This window comes from Stegodyphus dumicola, chromosome 6 (genome assembly GCF_044657685.1).
Source record: "Stegodyphus dumicola isolate Sdum_Otavi_A_Nest chromosome 6, ASM4465768v1".
NCBI lineage: Eukaryota > Metazoa > Arthropoda > Arachnida > Araneae > Eresidae > Stegodyphus > Stegodyphus dumicola.
In genome coordinates, this window is record NC_140773.1 from 224,918,716 (window position 1) to 224,942,676 (window position 23,961).

Sequence of the window (23,961 nt, forward strand, 5' to 3'; positions counted from 1 at the left end):
GCCGAAGGTAACCTTGCCATTAGGAGTGGAGGCCTGTTTTTGCTTTTATGGTGACTCCGCTTCCTACCCTATTTTTTATCTTTGAGCCATCCGTGTATGCAGTAAAATCAGTTGATGGAGGTGGCTTGTCGAGGTTGCAATGGAGATTGTGAAGACCCAAAGAGGGATGTCTCTTATTTTTCAATGGCTTTTCTTCATATTCTTGTGGATGGAAAATTACGCCATTGTACGTCGAAGTTTTCTTGGGTTGTAGGATGATTGTGGACAGTGCGTCGATTTCTGTTTGAATTGGTAGTGGCATTACCTCGACTATTGTTTGTAGTGCGTTGGTGGAGGTTGTTGAGAATGATCGGGTAATATTGATCAAGAAAGGTCTTTGAATTGAGTTAAGGGTCTGAATTTTTCTTGCTGTCATGGGAAAGGCCCAGATGGCGGCTCCATAGGTGATTATTTTATTGACTACTGTCTTTAATAGAATTTTCATAATGTGATGATTAAGGCCCCAGGAATATTCTTTCATCGCCCTTAATGCTTTTGCGATTTTGGCGGTGGTTAGCTTCTTTTCCTGAAGATGTGGTAACCAATTGAATTTCTGGTCTATGGTGAGTCCTAAGTACTTAATGGTCTTCACACATTTTATTTTATTGTTTCCAATTCGTAGCATGAGATTCCTGGTTATTGTTTGTCCTGGCTTGTGTATTATAAGTGTGTGCGATTTTATGTGTGATATTTGGAATTTTATTCTATGACAAAGGTAGTTGAATATATTAAGGGTGGTGTTGCAATTTTCCTCTAGTTGTCTTCATGTAGATCCTTGGATTATGAAGGCAACATCGTCAGCGAATGCTACTATCCTTGTGTGATTTGGCCACTGATGATCGGTAATATTATTAAAGGTGATGTTCCAGAGGTCCGCGCTCATACACGACCCTTGGGGACATACTCTAGTTTGTTTTCTGGTGATTATGGTATTGTCATAGATTACTATGCTTTGTCTGTTCTTGAAATAGTTTGTAATCATGAAGTACAGGTTTCTTGGACACTGCATCTCAATGAGGGCCTGCTTGACAGCTGGCCACCAGAGAGAATTGAATGCATTTTGCAGGTCAAGACATAGGAGAGCCGAATGCATATGATGGCTTTTGTTTGCTTGTATTTGAGAGATTGCTATATCTATTGCATGAGTGGTTGAGCTTTTGGGTTTAAATCCATACTGGTTGGTACATATTCCATTCTCTTTATATATATGGTATTTTAGTCTATTGACCAGAAGTCGTTCAAGGAGCTTTCCCATGGCTGGTAGTAGATTTATTGGTCGGTATGAGCGAGATTCTCGTAGTCAATCTGCTAACATATGCAGATCTACCCAAAAGTGATTTGACATTGGGAAGGGGGAATGCACCTGAGTGGATTCAGGAATGGCCTTTTTATAGTACTCTAGGATGAAGTAAATTAATATATATTATTATAAATTAATATATATTATTATATTAATTATTTAGAATATTTTATTTAAGCTATTAAGCTATAACAGAGTTAAAATGGGAAACTAAACCAGAATACAAAATCAATACCTCATAAATCACTTTTAATGGCAGTGAAACATAACAGTGTTTTTCATAGTTTTGAGCTTTGTAGTGCAAATGACAGCTTCCCTTGGAAATCTTCTTCAACTAGGTACCCTTCTCAGAGAAATGTGCAAATCTTTCACAAAGCATCAACACACTGTTACTTTGAAAATGTATACAGATTAAGGCACTATTACGCACCAAGTCAACCAATGATTTAAAAAATAAAGACAAAATTCCACATAGCAGATGTGGTTATGGACATGAAAACACCTAGGCATCAATACACTTCAACAAATGAAAGAGCTACTGATAATCTAAGAACCTTAATTCACCACTGTTCAGAGCAATTAAATAAAAGCGACTTTTTATTAAATTAAACCTTGTGTTCCAGTTGGGACATCCTTTACTAGATCCTTTATTATAATTAACTTATTTTCACTATCTTATTATTTATGCATGCATACTTACTATTTCAAATAATACTTTTCTGGATAAGAAATCACTTTCATGGCAATCAGTTTTAGCAATTAAAGATTGAAATAAATATATTTAACATGGTTAAGCAATAGTATGAGTTTAAAAAAATAGAGATAAAAAATTATAAAAAAAAAAACAATAATATATTTTTTTTTCTTTTTATTACAATTACCTTTACTAATGTCTTACATGAATTAAACAGGGAAAATGATAATTAAAATATTATGGTACTGCCATTTAAATGCACCAGTATCATAAAAAAGCTGCAAATAATAAAACACAAACTTCAAACTCAGAATGATTCATTTAAATAATCGTAAAACTTCAGCTTAAAAAATTCCCTTCTTGAATAGTCAAAATTAATGGTTTCAGAACATTATAAGAAGCTTTCGTATCTTCACTTCTTGTAGCTCAAGAACATTATGTTTATATATACAGTACAAAATCTTTAATCTGGACTCGTCGGGAGCTCAGCGATTCCGGATTAAAGATCATCAATTTAAATCTGGTAAGATGGCATGCAGAAATTATAAAATTAAAAATATGAAACCATAATTTATGAAATAAAGAGCAATTATGATCTAAAGAGTATCAAAATTAAAAAAAAAAAAAAAAAACTTAATATTTATTTGTTTACTTTATTAAACATTTCTTTCAATGTATGTTGTTTAAGTTGATTCGTTTTTTGTGCTAATACTTTCTCTTTAATTCTATAAACAGACATAATTTCTTGTTCAGTTCCACTGTTCAAGTCCTGTAATTGCTGTGTCGAGAATACCGACTAACTTGTTAATCGAAAATTTTTCATTTTCAATAACCTCTCTGTCACTTTCTTCACTATCAGAAGCGGTCCTTTGAAACATGCTTTCGTTTTGTAGATCCTTTGGCAGCTCCAGAATCGGAAACTCTTTTTGACACAATTAAAAGTTCAAGCTTACTTTTATAAAACTGCTCTAACAGTCTGCAAAAAAAAAAAAAAAAAATAATAAGCCAGATCCAATTAGAAGATTAAGGAACAACGCAATCTGCAACATTAACTGAAATAGATAATTAGATAATTTTAAGCCTAGCTTATACCGTCCGTTATACATTAAACGCGCAAGCGTAAACATATTATGTGCATGCGTTCACTCATGCGCAGAAAGTTTGTAGCTTTGAGGTCCGGATTATGGATATCCAGATTAAAGACTTTGTACTATATATATAATATAGATATATGTATATATGTATATAGTTTTCCTTCAATTTATTTTTAGGAAATTAAACATGCTCCGATACAAAATGAGTGGCCAAATAAAATGATGATTTTTTAATCTGCCTACTACCACAGAAAAATCAAAACATTTTTAAGCCACAAACATCCTAAAAATTGGTCTATTAAAATATACTAAAAATTACCATTTTTTAATGCTGTTATTATATGAAAAAGACAAAATAATTCCAGTAACATGATAAGGGGTTATTAATGAGGATGGAAGATTTGGATCTTCAAATCCTACAAATCTAAAAAAAGATTCAAAATTCAAGATTTTAAAAAAAGCGAACTTTATGCTTTTTCCCCCTCTCATATGAACATTCTCAACTTAAAACTCAATAAATGTTTTAAATCAAAACTTTGGAAAGATGAATTTAATTAACATCTTGCAGAAACACTGATTAAAAAAATAACATGCCTGTTATAAGTTCAATATACCTGGATCAAAAATGTCATCTTCCGGAGGTACAAAAACAATGCTCTTCTTTTTTAGAAAGAATTTGGTGTCCCATGCTAAATATTTATCTATTTTAATTTTTGAAATATTCCTCCCCCTTCTATTGTCGCTTTGATTTAAAAAAAAAAAAAAAAAAAAACTGCAGAAAAAGTAAAGAAAATTTGAACTGTTATTTAGATACTTTTGAAAAATTAAACTGAGAAAATGAAGCTCGAGATTCTGTAGTTTTAAACATGAATTTAATTTAGATTAAAATAACATGCCGAATAATGACTATTGGAGAAGTCAAACAAGAATCAGCATTATATTTGTAAATTTTCCAGGACTAGTTTTGATGGCTTAATTACTGAACCATTGAAAGAAGTTCTACAAAATCTACAAATATAACACTGATTCTTGTTGTCTGACTTCTCCAATGTATTTCATGATTAAATTCAATTTGTATTTCCTTAATATATATAGATGTTTCTAAAAAACATATTCTTAAATTTGTTTTCCTTAACAGAAAGTTTCAAATTTAATTTTAAATAAAAAGTTTCATTACTAAATAAAAACTTTCTGCTTTTCTGTTTTATTATACTCACATGAAGCAAATGTTCAACACTATTTCATGATTTAGTAGCTTTGAATGTAAGTAAATTTGAGATTTTTCACAGCTCTAATTATTAATATAATTCATCAAATTTCAAGAGAAGCACTTAAGAATGGCACAAAATTCTACTACAGAATTTTTTTAACTTTGTGTGATTCAGAAAAGATACGTACAAAGATAAGAAAGATAATGTTTTGCATTGTGCTGTGTTGTAGTGCGAGGAGATGTGTTATGTTGAGGTTGCTTCTAATTTGGAAGTCTCTTATTCTTGTTGTTTGCCTGTTTATTTGTTTCACGAAAAACATGTCTTGCATGTCATATTGTGACAACAATTCAATTTTATACTAAAGCATGATATAAAAAGTAATTGTTTTTTGAATTTCTTTGAGAGGGCTTTAAATAGTAAAACTGCAAAATGAAATTCCTATTAGCACAAAGAAAGCTAAGTCAGTACAACAACTATTTAACCAATAGCATCACAAAGAATATCAAAACAAAGTCTGTAAGAGTCTAAACCATAATGGCTCAGGCCTTTAAGAGTCTAGAAGATGTATTGGTAACACTCAAGATGAACAAGCTTTTAGCTGAATGAGCAATATTTACACTAGAAGATGATCTTTGACTGTACAACATATTACAGATTTAATAAAAATTTTCTTACATGGGAAAAACCCTACTGAATAATAAATTTGTTTTAAAATCTCCTAGAACAGCGGTCGTCAACCAGTGGTCCATGAAAACGTTTTGATGGTCCGCAGAAAAATTGGAACATTATTTATATTTTTATGAAGATTCAGTTTAAAAAATGGCAAGTAACAAAACCTATTATGGAATATGGATAATTACCCTTTTTTTTTTAATTTTTAATTTTAGCTACTACTTTTAGCGAAATTCCTTCTGAATTTAGCTACTTTTTAGCTACTTTTGCTGGTGTATCTGGCGACAGTTGTCATCCATGGATATGCTGCTGTTATCAATAACAGCGCGAACTGGTATTCTCTTTTGTTTTGAATTACAAACATAATGCTATTGTAGTCATTAATAACACAGTTTTTCTCCTTGTCAATAGGCAACTTGATGGATTTTTATGAGAAGCATCTGCATTCTTGCTTGATATTGCATCACTGGAAGTTTCTGTTTTTGGTTTGTCTAACTGTTGATCGATGGCACCATTGCTGAATAAGCGATGATTATTATGTTTACAATAATTAAAAATTGGCGGCATAACACTTTCAGTTTATTGATATTGCTTTGCAGGTTTGTTCTTGCTTTTCGTGAAGTTCGTTTTCAGTGATATGGAAATGTGAAGCTTTCTGTGCAAGAAGGTAAGACTTTTGTACTATTCATATAATTTTTCAATGTGAATGAAATATGTGTATCAGTGAGATGTTAACAGTGTTTTAATTGTTACTCATAATCAGGGGGATCGCCTGAATTTCCATAAAGGCATGCTGCTGAACACCAAATTTTTTGAAAATATGTTAATAAATGAAAATTAGAAGTACACGTATTGGAAAGTTGAATATTGCTTTTGCATAATAATATGTTGTTTTTAAGGTCTGATTTAAGGTTTTTTTATTCATTTTTTGTAATTCATATTAGTGGTCCGCAAAATATAAAATTATATATGTAGTGGTCCATGAAGTTCTAAGGATTGATGACCGCTGTCCTAGAAGATACACTGAGGTGAAAGAAAACAAAAAAAATAATGTCTGGCAAAATCTGGCATAAACTGTGCCACATAATGAAATTTACTTGTTATTTTATGTAATTTTTGTGACATTTTGTGATTTAAAAATCTTAGTATTAAAAATCCTTTATTTGAAAATGTTTTCATATTGATGATTAACTTACACTCCATTTTCGCAAAAAATAAAGTATTTAGATAAAATTTGATATTTTGCTTTTATACGATAAAGTGTTTAAAATTTTTACAATTCACCACTGTTTATTCATGTAACATTTTAATTAAAATGTAAAAAGATATATATAAATAAAATTTAAACTACATAACTATAATGTAAAAAAAAAAAAAAAAAAAAAAAGACTGTATATAATCAATGTAAGGTGAGCATTTTCTTGAGATACAGCAACAATTCTTACACAACAGTTAAATTTTAAGCTTCTCTTCCATTTTATGTGCATTTGTTAAATTTTGTTACAGCTATGCAAAACATACTAAATGTATAAAATATCCATTTGCAAAAATTATTACCATCTAAACATTTTAAAAACTGTGCAACCATACGTCTTTCCATTCCCCGGTCACTCGTATCCCTCTTTGGACAGACGGCATCGATTTCATCGATAAATAAAATGCAAGGAGCACTCTTGATGGCTTCATCAAATATATCACGAATTTTGCTTTCAGACTGTCCTGAAATACCACTAACTAGTTCAGTAGCTGCTACTTCAAGAAATGGCAACTGCATTTCCTAAAAAAACATTTTGTTAATAAACGGAATTAAATACAATAACTATCAAAATATATTTAAAAAAAAACGTTTGGTGTTCTTGACAAGCAATTAAAACAAAAAATAAATAAAATGCTTACCCCAGCAATAGCACGAGCTAAATGGGTCTTCCCACATCCAGGAGGACCACGAAGTAGGACACCACGCACCGGTCGAACTCCTAATTCTTCAAACAATTGAGGATCTTTTATATGTATAAATAGCTTGAGTATATTCTAAAGGAGGAAATTAAGCATTTATTTAGAAATATTTTGCAATAAACAAATAATACTGATCAACATTATCTACATCACAGGTAATAAAATACTAAGTTACTAATTTGTTAGAAATACTATGTTCTCTATGAAAAAGAGATTTATCTATTTGCTTTCTTCTGTTAAAGAAAGCAAATTTAAGAATATGTTTGCAATACTATGTTGATATAATACAAACAATATAAGTGGTCTAGTTCATAAAACATGCACATTTAATACAAAAATAAGATTGAAACTTATGGGTGCGCATCATACGCTGGATGTAAAAATGATAGATTAAAAATAACGAAAAAAAAAAAAAAAAAGATTTTTATATGTACTAAATGCTGTTTATTTAAATGACATGTTATACCTTATGAACTTAAAAATTTTCATTATCAGATAACATGAGAAGTTTGCCATGTTCATCTTCCATTATATTTTCAGGCACATTGAATTTTATTTCATCTTTATCATCATTGTTACTCTGATCCATACATAAATTATCATCATCCGCTTAATCTTTCACCAACAACAAACATCCTTACTGCGACGATTTCCGTTTTCTTTCACTAACTGAAAGACTTTACATTTGAAACCAGCACTGTGTCGTGTTGTTTGGCAGAAACCATATTAACTACTAAAAGTAACTCTAGATCAACCGCATTTCAATTAAAGCAAATGCAATTCACTAAAGCCTTCAATGATCCATTCAAAATCCTGGCCTTAAATGACTCCTAATTCCATGAATTCATTCGAGTCCGAAGGGCATTCTAACTCCAAATTCTGTCCATTTTTACTCAAAACTCTAGAATAACATTCTTCTGCATACCTGGCTTGAATACAATCCACCCTCTTTGCAGAATTATTCACTTCCCCAAGCTTTTATTTTCATACGCGTATGGTTTTCCTTATTGCTTGTCAATTCAGTATATCATTACTTGGATGCCTAAAAAATCTCCGAATAAATAACTTTAAAAAAAATAATAAGAGCATCACATGTTTCTTTGTTAAGAAATGCATCACATGTCACATTATACGGTGAAGGCACATAAAAATTAATAAACATAGTTTGAAATTATAGGTGCACGTTATATACCGGAATGCAAAGTCACTGAAGCTTAATAAGAATATATAGCCAGAATTCACATATATTTATCTACAGGAAAATTAAGGACTTTTATGCGCCATCAACGAAAAACATTAAAGACATACCAGTAACTACGAATCAAATAAATCAAAGTAATAATTTATGCAACTGATTTCAATATCATAGTATCATTCTAATAACAGAACAGAAGTATGTAGGATGCATTATTATAACATGCAATCTAATATTTAACATAACTGTAAAATGAATTTGTGAATAAAATCAGTTCCCTGAAAATGACTAGGTAATTAACATTAAATTAGGGCTATAAATTCTTAAGCATTTCGACCCTAACGGGCACATGCGTTCTAGAGATTAGATTTCATACCCTAGTGGGTAAATAAAACCCACTTTTAAATGGGTTTTTTTACACTGAGTGTTTTTAAGGAGTTAAGGAGTTCCTGTCCCAGGAGATTTCTAGGAAATGGGAAAAGTTAAAAACTTTAAATTCATATTACACTTCTTTTAGTATATGACTAAAGAAAACTGGCAACACTTTTAGATTGCAGAAATGGTGCACTTAAAGCTTTTGAGCACGCTGATAAAACAAGTCTCCTTTTTTTTTTTTTTTTTTTTGGGCAATTTTACAGTAAGTGCAATACTTTATATGAAATAGTTCTTATTGTTTTATTAAGTAGTAATTTAACAATTTTAATGTCAGATATCAGAAATTTTGAATAAATTCTTTTTGTGGGATATATCGTCCAATCATATTAAATAGTGGGTTAATATGTCCCACTAGTGATCAAATTACAACATGCAGATATATTATGTTTGTGATTCTGAAAGATATATGAAAATATTTGTTGTATATAAGCTAGTACATGTGACAGAGTTTATATTTTGTAAATTTTTGTTTTGTTTTCTGAGAAAAGGTAATATCCCAGATGATTGTGACAAATAGTCCCAGTTGACAATACTATTGGGACATACTGTCCCAGGAGATTTCTAGGAAATGGGAAAAGTTAAAAACTTTAAATTCATATTACACTTCTTTTAGTATATCAGGATTGAATTAAACTACTTTTTATAACTAAATTTTAATCATGCAAAAGTCGAGTCAAAAGGGCATTTATATTTTACACTTATAATAACTATATATTTTCACAGAGAAGATCTACATGATCAGTATTAAAAATTCTTCTATTTATTAAAAATATTCATTAAGAAAATGGTATCATTAAAACAATCTAATGAAATTTTGCAGTTTAAAGCAGCATATAAAAGCACATGCAATTTATTATTTGGGCTTTAAAAAGATATTCAAAGAATTATACATTAAAAAAAATAAAACATCTGTAACACTACAAAAATATTTATCTTTTATAACTAAATTATTTTTGGATATTTCAGTTTATTTAAATCTATATTCTTATCTTTAACCAATTTTCTAAGTTCATTTTCTTTTAATAAATGAATTAATTAGTATATTAAAAGCTTCAGTGGTTCTAAATCTCTATATGTAAGATAAAAATATATGAATCAGAATATAACTATATACATTAATTCTTCCTCTCTATTCTAAAATCATAATAACTTCTCTGCATTTTGTCATTTCTAGATCACTCTATGGCCCGCGAAGCTCTGATGACGTAATAATTGGGAACTGAAACTGCCATTGTAAACCAAAACTTTTCTCCTCACCCTGGGCGACCAGTGCAGAGAACACACTGGTTAGCTTAAGAGGATAGCCCTATTGATGGATATGTTTGTAAAAGTATTGCGAGGCTTCCAGTTTGGTAAAATCAGGAATTGTAAATGAAAGATGATAACGGTGAAACCATAATTTATAAAACTGTTACTCCTATAATATTTATGGTGTTAAAATATAATTTATCAGTATGGAAATTAGTACCATAAATATTTATGTGCATTACATTTAATTATAAGTAATGATTATGTAAAAGTTTATTTTGTGATATTCTGTAATAACAAGAACCTTCCCTGAAGAATTATGAATTATGTGAACTCTCAAACAAAAAGACTTTTGGACTGAAATGCTGAAAAATTCAATAGGACTCTAAAAATTAAAAATTTATTTAAAAAAATTGATATTTATAAATTAATACTAATAATTGGGAACTGAAACTGCCATTGTAAACCAAAACTTTTATCCTCGCCATGCTTCCATCTTTCATAACTACGCACTTCAGCTTTTGCTCTCTACTGTGCTAAGATGTAATTTCGCTGGCTTGCTTTCTATCTCAACAATATCGAAAATGTAAATCTTCTGTGGAAAGGCACGACTAGAGTGCCAAGTGATTGTAGCCACAAATATCAGTTGCAAATAAAAATGGAATTAAAACTGCCTCGACTGCCAAGTTCTTTAGATATTACCAAGTTAGCATTACTAGCATACTACGCAATCAAAATCTTCTTCAATATGGGTGTAATCACGCATCTACAGTGTTCCGTCTTTCCTTTGCTTTTATTATGACATATATGTATTTAGAACATGCAGGAGTTCCTAATCCTACTTCTTCAGTAATTTCAATATTACGATTTAGTTGCAGAAAACATTTTCTCAAGCTTATGAAATGATATAACGCACAGTTAGATAAGCTATGAAATGAATGATATAATGAAGCTTATGAAATGATATAATGCACAGTTAGCACAAGGTGATAGCTAACCATTATTTTACTTTTTATTTCACTGGTTATTTCTTCTCCAAAAAGGAATGCTGTACTTTAGGAGTTGCCACCTTGTACATGTATGGCTGGCTTTTTTAATAAAACTGTAGCATGATCTACATACTAAACTCTTGACGTTTAACCTATTCAGACTTCTGTCTTGTGTATTAAGAAATTACAACGTGGAAGGGATATTAAATCAACATATTGCAACAAGCAGCAAAAAATCTACTACTGGCCCTGTATAGATTTTACCCAAAAATTGATAAAATTATCAATTTCCCAAATTTTTCCCTAAAAATAAACTTTAATAACTTTACAACCTTGAGAAGAAATTTTAAAATGATCTTATTATATTAAATGGTGTAAAAAGGGTATTAAAATTTTTGACAGCCCTTCAAGTGCACACTCTCCTTAGCATTTATTTTCCTTTACTTCTGAACTGTCTCAGTTAGTTATTAAAAATAAGTGTACAAGAAGATCATGATTAGATGTGAGTGCAAGCATCTGCAAATTCTTAATACCAGTAATCTTATTAATTTTAAATATGAATGAATTAAGTTAGAATTTTTTTCCCCCCACTTTTGAACCTGCAGGCTGCCTTCCCCCCTCCTTTTTTACCTCCGCAAATACTTCTCTATATATAATCAGTCAATGTTGTCATGCCTCAACAGAAACAAAAATTATTTGTGATAAATATGAACAGAATGAGATGACATAATGAAAATGATCAAGTTCCTTACTGTAGCATTAATGAAAATCATGTTGGAACAAATATTAAATGCTTCAATTAATTGAAATTTTCTCATAAATTATTTAAAAAGGCAGTTTTCATATCAGAACTAATGACTAAAAGAAAAGAAAAAATCACATATGCTGCTGGGCAATTTCAAATAAAACATATCAATGTCTCTTCAAATTTGAAAATATACATTTTGAAAAAAAAAATGAATTAAAAAACAAATTAATAATATTAACATTGATTATAAATGTTTTAGAAAAATAATATAATTAATTTATATATTAAAATTGTTCTGAATGTGTTTTACAAAACAAAAACAGATACAGATATGTTCAACTTACATTTTATGATTTTTCTTGCAATATTTTTAGTCATATAAGGTTTAGAGTAAACATTTGTAACTTTATATTCATATTCACCAATTGCAAAATATTTAAAAAATTGGAAACCCTTTAAACATCTTTTAAAAGTTTACATTCTTTAAACTTTTCTCAATTTGCCTTTTTCGATAAATCCTTTTACTTACAGTCCTAAAACGTGCACAGATATGAACTAAATTCTTTAATATTTTTATTGTATGTTTATTACAATATTATAATATAGAAAAAAGGATGGGTTTTGCAAAATACTGAAAAGGAAAACTAGTAGGAATGGAAATATAATTGAAACTAATTCATGAATTGCAAAATTAATCCTTAAAGTTATGAAAAACATTCTAATTAATTCAACATTGAAAACTGCAAAAGAAGAAAAATATTTTAATTACTAATTTTTTCTTCAAAAAATTTTTAATATTTTAATTACTGATTTTTTTCTTCAAAAAAATTAAATCTAAAAAAAATTACTTGCAAAAAAAATTTTACAGCTTAAAATCCTTTTATCTAATAAAAACATTCAATAATATTCCTAAAAAATAAATGAGAGTTAAATAATATTAGAAAAAATTCTAAAATTACCAAGCCCCCTTAACATTGATGAATATCCACAGTATTTATATCATTCAAATAATTAAGTTCTAAACTATAAACTGTTATTTCTAAATGGTTTAAATCCAATGATTTTTTTTCATAATTTTTATTACGAAAAAAATTTTTTTTTTGAAAAATTAGTTTTCTTATCAACAGATTCTTGATAACATGATTTATTAACCTTTCTCTTTTCAGTTCTCCCGGTTTATTTATTTAATAGTTAAAGTTCTTTTTTCAGTTCTCCCGATTTATTTATTTAATAGTTAAAGTTCTTTTTTCAGTTCTCCCGATTTACTTATTTAATAGTTAAAGTTTTATATTCCTCAAGAATAGTTTCAAAGAATAAGATTATTTTAAAAAATATTCTACTTCCTCTCCTATAAAGAAACATGTTAATCGTGCAGATTTTTAAGCAGTTATAGTTTCTGACTGCAAGGCTTCATTTAATTTTTTATTTCTTGTAGTATTAAATTTCATGCAGGTAACGTAAGTAAAAAATTTTACTTGGTCTGCTTTAAAAATGCCACTATTTTCAGCCTTTGGCAATGATTTATCACTTGATGTCATATCTTTTAATAACCAATCAAGGTACTTTGAAAAACTAGAGATACAATTATTTTACAAGTGTTTGTTTATGATGCTCACTGCATATTGATATAACCTTTGAATGCTTTTTTTAATTTATTTTATTTTTTATACATATATCCGATATGTCACACACATCTAATTTAATGGCAGCCAATAGACCATTCTTGGATTGTTTACGACACAAAACTCTTTAAATATGTCTTGGTGTCTTCCAAAGTTGAAACTTAAAAATTTTTTTTAAATGAATTTCTGAACTTTCATAGCTAATTTGATGCCTCTTCTACTTGTTTACCCAAGTCAAGTGTCTTATTTTCCTCACCCTTGTTCTACCTCTGGTTGTACAGTCAAAAGTCGTTAATTCGGACACCCATAATTCGGAATGATCTATAATCCAGACATCAAAACTAAAAACTTTATGCGCATGCGCCACGTTGACACATGCGCAGAGGCGTTCACGCGTGCGCGTAAGACCTTTTACGACTGCGCATATGAGTGTGCGCAAGTGCAGAATACGTTTTTGCGTGCGCATTTTATGTATAATGGACGTATAAGCTAAAATTATCTAATTATCTATTTCAGTTAATGTTGATGATTGCGTTGTTCCTTAATTTTCGAATTGCATCCGGCTTATTATTTTTTGCAGACTGTAAGAGCAATTTTATAAAAGTAAGCTTAAACTTTCGATTATATCAAATAGAATTTCCGATATATATTTGTTAATATGTAAAGGATCTAAAGTGAAAGTATGTTTTGAAATCCGAAATCTGTTTATCAATTTCACGCTGCTCGGCGGCGGGCGCCTAATGAATTGGAAGTTGATTTGTCAGCACTATCTTTATCTTCAGCGCAGATGTTTTTATTTTATTTGGCTTATAATTCCTTACCAAATGTAGTATTTCATCTCGATATGCTCCGTCTTTGATATGATTTAAAACAAGTTCCTCGTCATTATAATTCGCTTCCGATAGCGAAGAAAAGTGACAGAGGTTATTGAAAACGAAAAAATTTCGATTGACAAATTAGTCGGTGTTCTTGACACAGCAATTATAGGACTTGAACGGCGGAACTTTGTAACTGAACAAGAAATTATATCTGTTTAATAGAATTAAAGAGAAAGTATTATCACATGAAACGAAGCAAAACTTAAACAACTTACATTGAAAGAAATGTTTAATGAAGTAAACAAATAAATATTAAGCTTTTTCTTTTTGCAAATTTTGATACCCTTTAGATCATAATTGTTCTTTATTTCATAAATTAAGGTTTCATATTTTTAATTTTAGAATTTCTGCATGCCATCTTACGAGATTTAAACTGATGATCTATAATCCGGAAAAATTGATAATCCGGAATCGCCGAAGTCCCGACGAGTCCGGATTAACGACTTTTGACTGTATTATTTATTTATTTGTTTTACAGCCACAAATATTTTTTATCAGTTTGTTTATAATTTGGAATTGTGCCATATATTTTAAATCCACATTCAGTATATTTTAAATTAAAATTCTCAAAAGCTCTTTCATGTAAAAGTTTTGATAGTAATTAAAAAATATTTTATCAAGTTAATTAATTAACATATAAGACAACTAAAAATAAAATTTATATCCATTTCTATCTTAATGACTTACTTCAAATTATAACAAAAACAAACCTTAAGAATTTTGTCAAGTCCTCCAACATCTTCAAAAGTTACAGATGGTAGTTTCACAGCTAAAAAATTAACAAAACCAATTTAAAAAACAATAAATTAAAATATAATAAGACTCAAAACCTGCATGCATAAATTTTCAATACATAAAAACAAACAAATAAAAAGCAAACCAACAAAATATTTTTATATATTAAAAAAAAATAGCTTTGAATAATTTTTGTAAACCTAATAAATAAAGGAATACTACTTTCCATAGTTAATAATTCCCTATGAAAATGTTAAATCAAGTTGTATAAATTGAATATACAAATATGTAAAAATACTGAAATTAATCCGCCTGCTTCTTACCATCCTTTTTAAATGTCTTTCTTTAACTAATTAAATAAAATTAAAATGTAAAATGAAACAAAATTATATCATCAAAATTTATTATATGCTTTTTTTTTATAAAACCATCTAAAATAATTCAAAGGAATTTTTATTTTATTTTCTCTTCATATACATATATATATATATATATATATATATATATATATATATACAGTACAAAGTCTGTAATCCGGACTCGTCGAGACTTGGCAGCCAATAGACCATTCTTGGATTGTTTACGACACAAAACTCTTTAAATATGTCTTGGTGTCTTCCAAAGTTGAAACTTAAAATTTTTTTTTAAATGAATTTCTGAACTTTCATAGCTAATTTGATGCCTCTTCTACTTGTTTACCCAAGTCAAGTGTCTTATTTTCCTCACCCTTGTTCTACGATTCCAAATAAGGGTTTTTCCGGATTATAGATCATCAATTTAAATCTGGTAAGATGGTATGCAGAAATTATACAATTAAAAATATGAAACTGTAATTTATGAAATAAAGAGCAATTATGATCTAAAGGGTATCAAAATTTACAAAAAAAAGCTTAATATTTATTTGTTTACTTTAGTAAACATTTCTTTCAATGTAAGTTGTTCAAGTTGCTTCATTTTTTGTGCTAAACGTGCATGAGTAAAGCATACAAAAAAAAAAGTCTGGATTAGAGATCATTCCGGATAATGGATGTCCGGATTACATACTTTGTACTGTATCTATATATATATATAGGGTGGCCATAACAAAACTTCCCCGATGTATAAAACCCTAGTGACTTAATGACTTACTTCAAAGGCTTACTTTAGAAAAATAGCCTAATGACTTACTTTAAAACAATAGAGCTCTCCTAATTACAGTTATAGTGAAAAAAGTTTTTAATTTTCAAATGGCGATACCCACTTTTTCCCTGCACAAATCTATCGGCACATTGAAAAAACACTAGATTACACTAGAACAATACACATATGACAAAAATTGCTAGAGTAAAACATTTGCAAATAAGAACATTGTAAAAGACCAATAACAATACAAGAAGGAAGAGGGACAAAACTTTACTTGTATTATCACGTACTGAAATATCTAACATTCATTTCATTTATCAATGTTTATATTAAAAATTTCTAATCAAATCCACATTCTACAACAGCATAACTGCCTTCAGTCAATCTTCTGATATTTATTCCAATTTTATAAATATTCATTTTAATTCTAATCGAGATCTGTGAAGATTACTTGTATTCTTCCATGCCCACATTAATGACCATGCAGTTACAAACCTTGATTTATGTTGTCATAGATAAGCAGCTATATGTAGAACCATTTCCAAAATACAGGAATTACAGAATTCTCTACAATAATCAGGTGAAGCTTCATTTGCATCAATAATTTGCTCCACTAGAACCAAGCAGCTCAATCTATTCCAAGAGAAACCAACTCATAGCCAAAAAGCATACAGCATTTGCCTCAGATTTCTTAATATATCCATACCATCATAAAAATTGTAGTAAAATTCATCACCCCCCTACATTGTGTCTGTATTGCTCTGCAGGCCAATTACAATAAGCTTTGCATTACTATAACTTCCCCTGAGCAGTAAGCAGAGACTGCTATCATAACTTGTAGCCTTTTATAGGCAGCTTTTCACTTATGGTGAACTATATGTTTCAGTTTGAACCCAAAAGTCTTGACGTATGATAAAATTTGCTAATGATACTGAAAGAAGGTAAATAAATTTTTCCAGACAATCCTCAGTAAATTTTTCTGATCTGTATTTGTAAATTTATGAAAGCCATCAATCTTTACATCACAGTTATTCTTGGATATATTTTACAGTTTATTTAGCATTAATCGCATTCAGAATAGGAAATATTTAATATGCCCAGAATCACTATGAAAAGATTTCCCACTTGCATAGCACACACTGTCTGAGTCTCAGCAAAGTAACTGAGTTAATCTATATGGCATATTTGTAGTGACCGATTATTTCTGGTAAGATTAAATGCAATTCATTCTGTTCAAAGGTATTTATGGCACCAGCCATCCTGTTACACAGGGCTGGATTTACATATAAGCTACACAGGCTATAGCTCAGGGCCTCCAAAAAATTAAAAGTATAGTATAAGAGACTTATAAAGGGCCCCATATCTAAAATAGCTTAGGACCTTATTAAGTATAAATCTGGCTCTGCTGTTCTAGATATCACCTAAATCCTTCACATCTGAGGAATTCCACAGTTCTTTTGGTGAGATAATGAAAATTTAATTGGTATACAAAGAAATATTTATGAGTTTATCTATCTCCTCCCTTTCCATAAATAATTAATATGCTCTAAAGAGCAAATAAGTTTCTTTGTGTGACATTGTGTTCAAATTAGAGCTAAATAGGAAAACTAAAAATAAAACAATGAGACAACTTTGAAAATAATAATAATAATTTAAATGACCAATAAGTACTTTACTCAGATTCAAGACACTAAATACTCCAACAGCAGCTGTTAGAAATATTCTTCATGAGAAACTTCCTTGTTATTGAATTCCTCATTACTTAGCCCCCAAACAGCATAGGTTCTGAATAAGTTTCCCATTTAATTGGCACATATCGTCTGTATCTCTCGGCAAAGTAACCAAGTTAATCTGTATGGCCTATGTATTGCACTGATTTTTATTTTTGGTAAGGTAAGCGCAATTCATTCTGTTCAAAAAGTATTTATAGCAGATGAGCAAGGGGGGAAAAACACTTAAAAGATCAGGTGAAAGATTTCAAAAGCAATACTATAAGTTCTTAGTTTCATAAATAGCATCTATAAACCAAACATTATATAGGTTTTACGTGTTGAGGATTCTCCCAACAAGATCAAGACAGGCGAAAATACTTACTTCCATTCTTCACTGCTTTATGTTCAATTTATTTTTCTATCTTTTTTTTTTTTTTTTTTTTTAAATTTTTCCTTTTAAAAAAATATTTAAAAAATTATTAATTTTTCTTTTAAAATTTTTCATTTCTTGAACTTTTTGGAATTGGTACTTTATGGCATAGTTCACTGGAATAAATGTTGACTTCAAACTGCAGTTCTTAGTTTTCATTAAATTTGCATTTTTAATAGTATTTTCATTTTATTAATTTGATTTTGGGCATAACCATGTAATTCCAATTACAGAAGTGTTTTAAGAGATGAAAACCTTCATGTTTTGGCAAAGTCAAATTAAAAATTACTTTGGATTTAAAAAAAAAAAAAAAATTTACTTTGGATATATAATGAAATCTAACTTTTAGTGCGAGCTCCTGGCTCCTATACTTATCTTTGGGAAAGTTTTATAGTCATTATGAAAAAAAATATAATTAGAAAAGGTTTGACTCGATTTTAGTAGTAAATGTGGCTCCTGCCAAAAGAAACAAACACAGTGCTTGTTTCAAATGCAAAGTCATTCATTTTATGAAAGAAAATGGAAATTATGTTGCAGCAACGATGTTTGGTGTTGGCGAAAGCTTCATACGTGAGTGGAAGAAAAATGGAATCACAATAATTAATATGTGAAAGAATTAATATTCTTTGTGTAAAGGAATAATGAAATGGCCTATCCTAAAAGAAAGTATTACAAATTGTATTATTGTTTCTAATGGGTTCCTAGAAAATCGCCAGAATAGATTCATTGTAATAAACAAAGCATATGTTTATTTGCCTTAAAGTGGCCAAAAAGAAAGACAGTGAAAATTTTAAACCAACCTTGAGTTGGTGTAGTCAATTTATGAAATGGAGTAATTTAGTTCTATAAGAAAAAGAAAAAGTTTCACAAAGGCTTTCGAAAGACATGGACAATAATTTGATTAGTTTTCAGAAGTATATTACTGAACTACGAAAGCAAAAAAATTATTTACTGTTACCTGTTGGAAATATGAATAAAACTCTAGTAATGTTTGCAATAATTGGAAATAAAACAATTGATGTGAAAGGAACAAAAATGGTTCACATAAAAACAACAGGTCACGAAAGATCTCACCTTACCTTAGAGCTTTCCTGCTTAGCAGATGGCATAAAATTTAAACTTATGGTAATTTATAAAAGAAAGACAATTCTAAAATGTAATTTCCCAAACGTTATTTTCATGAGAAACGATGAATGGATGAAAATGGTGTGAAATTGTGGATAAGGAAATAAGAAATGTTTGACAAAAGCATTCTCTTGCTTTAAAGAATCCAGAAAATCTTTTAGTCTGGGAAATGTTCAGATCCCATTGCTTGGATAATATGAAGAAATCATTGAAAGAATGTAACACAGTAAAAATCTTTAATCCGGACTCATCAGGTCTTCGGTGATTCCGGATTATCGATTTTTACAGATTATAGATCATCAGTTTAAATCTGGTAAGATGGCATGCAGAAATTATAAAATTAAAAATATGAAACCGTAATTTATGAAATAAAGAACAATTATGATCTAAAGGGTATCAAATTTTACAAAAAAAGAAAGCTTAATATTTATTTTTTTACTTTATTAAACATTTCTTTTAATGTAAGTTGTTTAAGTTGCTTCATTTTATGTGATAATACTTTCTCTTTAATTCTATAAACAGACATAATTTCTTGTTCAGTTACAAAGTTCCACTGTTCAAGTCCTATAATTGCTGTGTCGAGAATACCAACTAATTTGTCAATAGAAATTTTTTCGTTTTCAATAACCTCTGTGTCACTTTCTTCACTATCGGAACCAAATTATAATGACGAAGAATTTGATTTAAATCATATCAAAGATGGAGTACATCGAGATGAAATACTACATTTAGTAAGGAATTATAAGCCAAAAAAAATAAAAGCATCTGCCCTGAAGATAAGGATAGTGCTGACAGATCAACTTCCAATTCATTGCGCGCGATGACGTTGAAAAAACATTTACAAAAGGCAGCCAAATGCATCATGCCAGCTTAGAAATATAGTGTGAGGGGATAATAAATATATGGGCATAAACCCAACATAATTTAAAAGTCATTTAACACTGAAGCACGTGCCCTGGGTCCAAAAGACCCTGCTCCTGTTTTTTGAAGAAAAAACTGTTACTCTTCAGGTAAAAGAGACATTTATGCCAAAATTTTATGATAAAAAAAAAAAAAAAAAAAAAAAAAAAAAAAAAAAAAAATGCAAACTATAAAAATTAAAATTAAAATTTCTATAATATTCTTTATGAAATAAAACTTTTTAAAGGAAAAGAAAAATGTATTATATTAATATAGAATTTATTAGGAATTCATTATATTATTATTCAGGTTATTCAGGAATTATTATTCAGGCTTATCAGGAATATACTGCTTAAAAGAACATCTTCCTCAGAAGGCTTCAAGTTTTATATTAATTGTTATGAACTTAATGACAGTGTAATATTTCTGGCAGTTATTCACAAAATCTTCAAAAAACTCTCTTATAGGTGCAAGTTTATCTGATTCGTTCTTGACCACGCGAGTTCCTATGTTATCAAAACATAAACATTTTTATAAAAAAAAAAAAAAAAAAAAAAAAAAAAAACATTTGTGTGACATAGTTTTTTGGAAAATTTCCAAGCTGGTTCCGTCTATTGCCAGCAGATCCCGCACATTTACATGAGATGACTTATGTCACAAAAATATAAAAGCATGAATTTCAGTTAGAGTTGTGTTATGAACATCTCTCTCTCTCTTTGAAAGCTGTCAGAAATAGATGCAATATAAATATTTGTATAACTGACGACTTTCAGCAACATTTGTTCACTTAGTAAAAGTTACCACAATTCACTTGGAGTTTACAAATATTTTGCCTTACTGATGTTTCCAGGCAAGTAATAATATTATGAGCAGAAGTTCTAATATCAGCTTTAGACTTTCTTTTTACCATTGGGTTTTTTGTATTTTCCAATAAAGCAATAAATGTCATTCTCATTTTCGTTTTCAGAATGCATCTCGATTTCTGAATCAGTGTCATGAGAACTTAAAAAATCCATTATAACTTTCATCATCAGTTTCTTCAATGGAGCCTTCAATAGTTGATACATCAAATAATTTTTACAAACGTAACATTTCTTCCTTATAGGATAAATTATGCCGCATGTTTGGAGTTTTCTGTGCTGCCACAAATGAACTACTTTACACCAATGCGAATAGGCATCTGAAAGACCCGATCTGATTAAAAAAAAACTTTGAATAAAATTTCCAGCTAAAACTTCGAAAACATAAAGAGGTAGCCTTGGAGGAGACTACACTGAATTACAACCACTTGAGAAAAATAGGGGCGTTTTCAGAAAGGTTTCTTTAATCGGGCGAGTCCAATGGACCCAACGCGTGCGCTCGTGGGTTAAAAAATGTGCAGTATATCAAACATACAAACAAAGTATATCAAAACATTTATGGATCATAGTAATAATGATTGTGAAGATGAAACAGAATTAAATGATGTATTCAAAGATGTAACAGAAAACAAATATAACGAACTTTTCATGTTATCTGATAATGAAAATTTTTAAACTCACAAGGTATGTCATTTCTTTTAAATAAGCAGCATTTAGATACATGTAGAAATGTAATTTTTTAGTATGCTCATCTTTTCTTTATTTTTAAATCAATCATTTTTATATCTGGCATATATCATGCACTCATAAATTTCGATCTTATTTTTTTTTATTACAAATGTATGTTATATGCCAGAATAAATGGTCAGTTAATAGTATTTTTTCATCACCTTATACTATTTTGATTGAGAAAACCTTCATGCTTCACTGGAATATTCCAGTTATGCAAAATAGGTATTCAATATTACACTAAATTCAAGCATTTTTATTAATATGGCAAGTTAATATTAAAGTTAATATTAAATCTTTATATGTACAAATAAATGCAGATTAAATGCAAAACTTCTGTTTTTAGACTATACAATGCATTATTATTTTTTTCCGAGATTGGGGGAAAAAAAAGTTTAATAATATAACAATAAATGTTAAAAAAGAACATAATATAAATACATAAACAAACATTCATACTTAGAGTTTTCTTTCTTTCAGATTTTTTTAGACCTTTGGTGGATGTTTTTACGCTCTCGCTTTCTTTGTTTTCAAGTAACTATAAAAAATAAATTCCATTTATTTCACAAATTATTAAGTAATGTAACAAAATAAAAATATCAACTCTCACAAAAGAAGTTTAGAGCCCAGCTTCTGCTTGTTGCATTTAACAGTAATAGAACAATTATAAGAAATAAAAATACAACAAATTCTTTGTTAAGGGAAGGGAAATGGCGATTCTGTAACCAAGTATACATGGAATTCAAAATGCTATTTTGCTAACTACATAGAATTTTCTAAACAAACTCTTAAAACAACAACTAACTGAATTGAGAAGTTTTCCTCCCTTTATAAGCTTTTTAAATCACGCACGAGATTGTTCTAGCAATTTCTCGAAATCAAAACGAGGTATATATTTATTAAATGTTAACCTTTTCGCTGCACATCCCGCGATTATCATGTGCAACGTAAAAGTAGCAAAATTTGCGCAACCCGCGATTTCCATGGGAAAGAATTTTTGCCGTCTATTTAACTGTGCAACCCGTTCTTTCCCCATTCAAGGTTTCCTTTCGGCTTTTCTGTGATGTTTAATTGTTTATTTAGATTTGGGCTAACCGATGGCGTTAGTTGTCCACATTTCTGCCAAATATACAAGAATACGTAATGCAGCATTTTGAGTGTGCTTTTCAGAGCTCAAAGATGTCCGGCAGGAAGCGTTTCGCGAGTGATATAACCTATACTCCAGAGGATATTTCCGACACTGAGAGTAGTTCTGATTCTGATATCAAGTATATTGAAGATAGTTATAGCGAAACTGATAAGAATTTCTTGGATTCTTCTGCAGATAGTGATGAATCTGAAAATTCAGTTTCTATTGAAAACGTTCAACAGTGGTGAAAACCTGATAGTTTATATTAGTATATATATTTTACCTTTGTATTTTATAAAAAAAATCATAATTTAACCAATATTAATTTTCAAAATTTTCCTTTTATATCATTATTCTTCAATTTCAGTGTTCTGACAACCTTTTTCTATGATCTAATTCTATATTGAAAAAAAAATCTTTTACAAAAATTTTTTGTATATTTTAACTCTAAAATATATTTAGATTTGAAATATGTAATAAAAAAATACGGAATTTTTTAACCTATTTTGATAAAAAAAAAAAAAGTACGCAGTGAGAAGGTTAAATGCACAAGCTCTTGTATTTTTAATTTTCCGGCTTAGCTTTCTTTTAATATTCATCATTAGTTGCACTGCACGAGGAATAAAACAATTTTATTTGTAATTCTACTCACATTAACTATTTAAATACCAAATCTGTAACAATATATATATTGTTAAGGATTTTGTATTCCGCAAATATATATACCGTCAAAAGTCTTTAATCCGGACCTCAAAGCTACAAACTTTCTGTGCATTGCCTTTACGCATGCGCATAATACCTTTACGCATGTGCATATGAATTTACACATGCGCATTTAATGTATGACGGACGGTATAAGCTAAGCTAAAATTATTTATTTCAGTTACTGTTGCAGATTGCGTAGTTCCTTAATCTTCAAATTGGATCCGGCTTATTATTTTTTGCAGACTGTTAGCAATTTTATAAAAGTAAGTTGAACTTTCGATTATGTCAAATAAAATTTCCGATTCTGGAGCTGCCAAAGGATATATAAAGCGAAAGTTGTAAATAAGCGATGTCCATTAAACAAAAAGTGGAATTGCTGCAAAAAATGGATAAAGGCATGAAAAAAGTGACAGAGAGGTGATCTGTTTCTCTA

At 29.4% G+C, this 23,961-nt stretch overlaps 1 protein-coding gene across 1 annotated transcript in view; it reads right to left on the reverse strand.

The window, feature by feature from the left end:
- LOC118196220 (nuclear valosin-containing protein-like) overlaps window positions 1-23,961 on the reverse strand; it is a 93,727-nt gene that overhangs the window by 60,280 nt on the left and 9,486 nt on the right. Inside the window, exons 3-6 of the mRNA XM_035367643.2 lie at window positions 22,154-22,232; window positions 14,792-14,850; window positions 6,907-7,041; window positions 6,568-6,787 (exon numbers count right to left, since the gene is read on the reverse strand). Of these exons, the coding sequence (XP_035223534.1) occupies window positions 6,568-6,787; window positions 6,907-7,041; window positions 14,792-14,850; window positions 22,154-22,232 (493 nt within the window). The remainder of the gene's footprint in view (window positions 1-6,567; window positions 6,788-6,906; window positions 7,042-14,791; window positions 14,851-22,153; window positions 22,233-23,961) is intronic.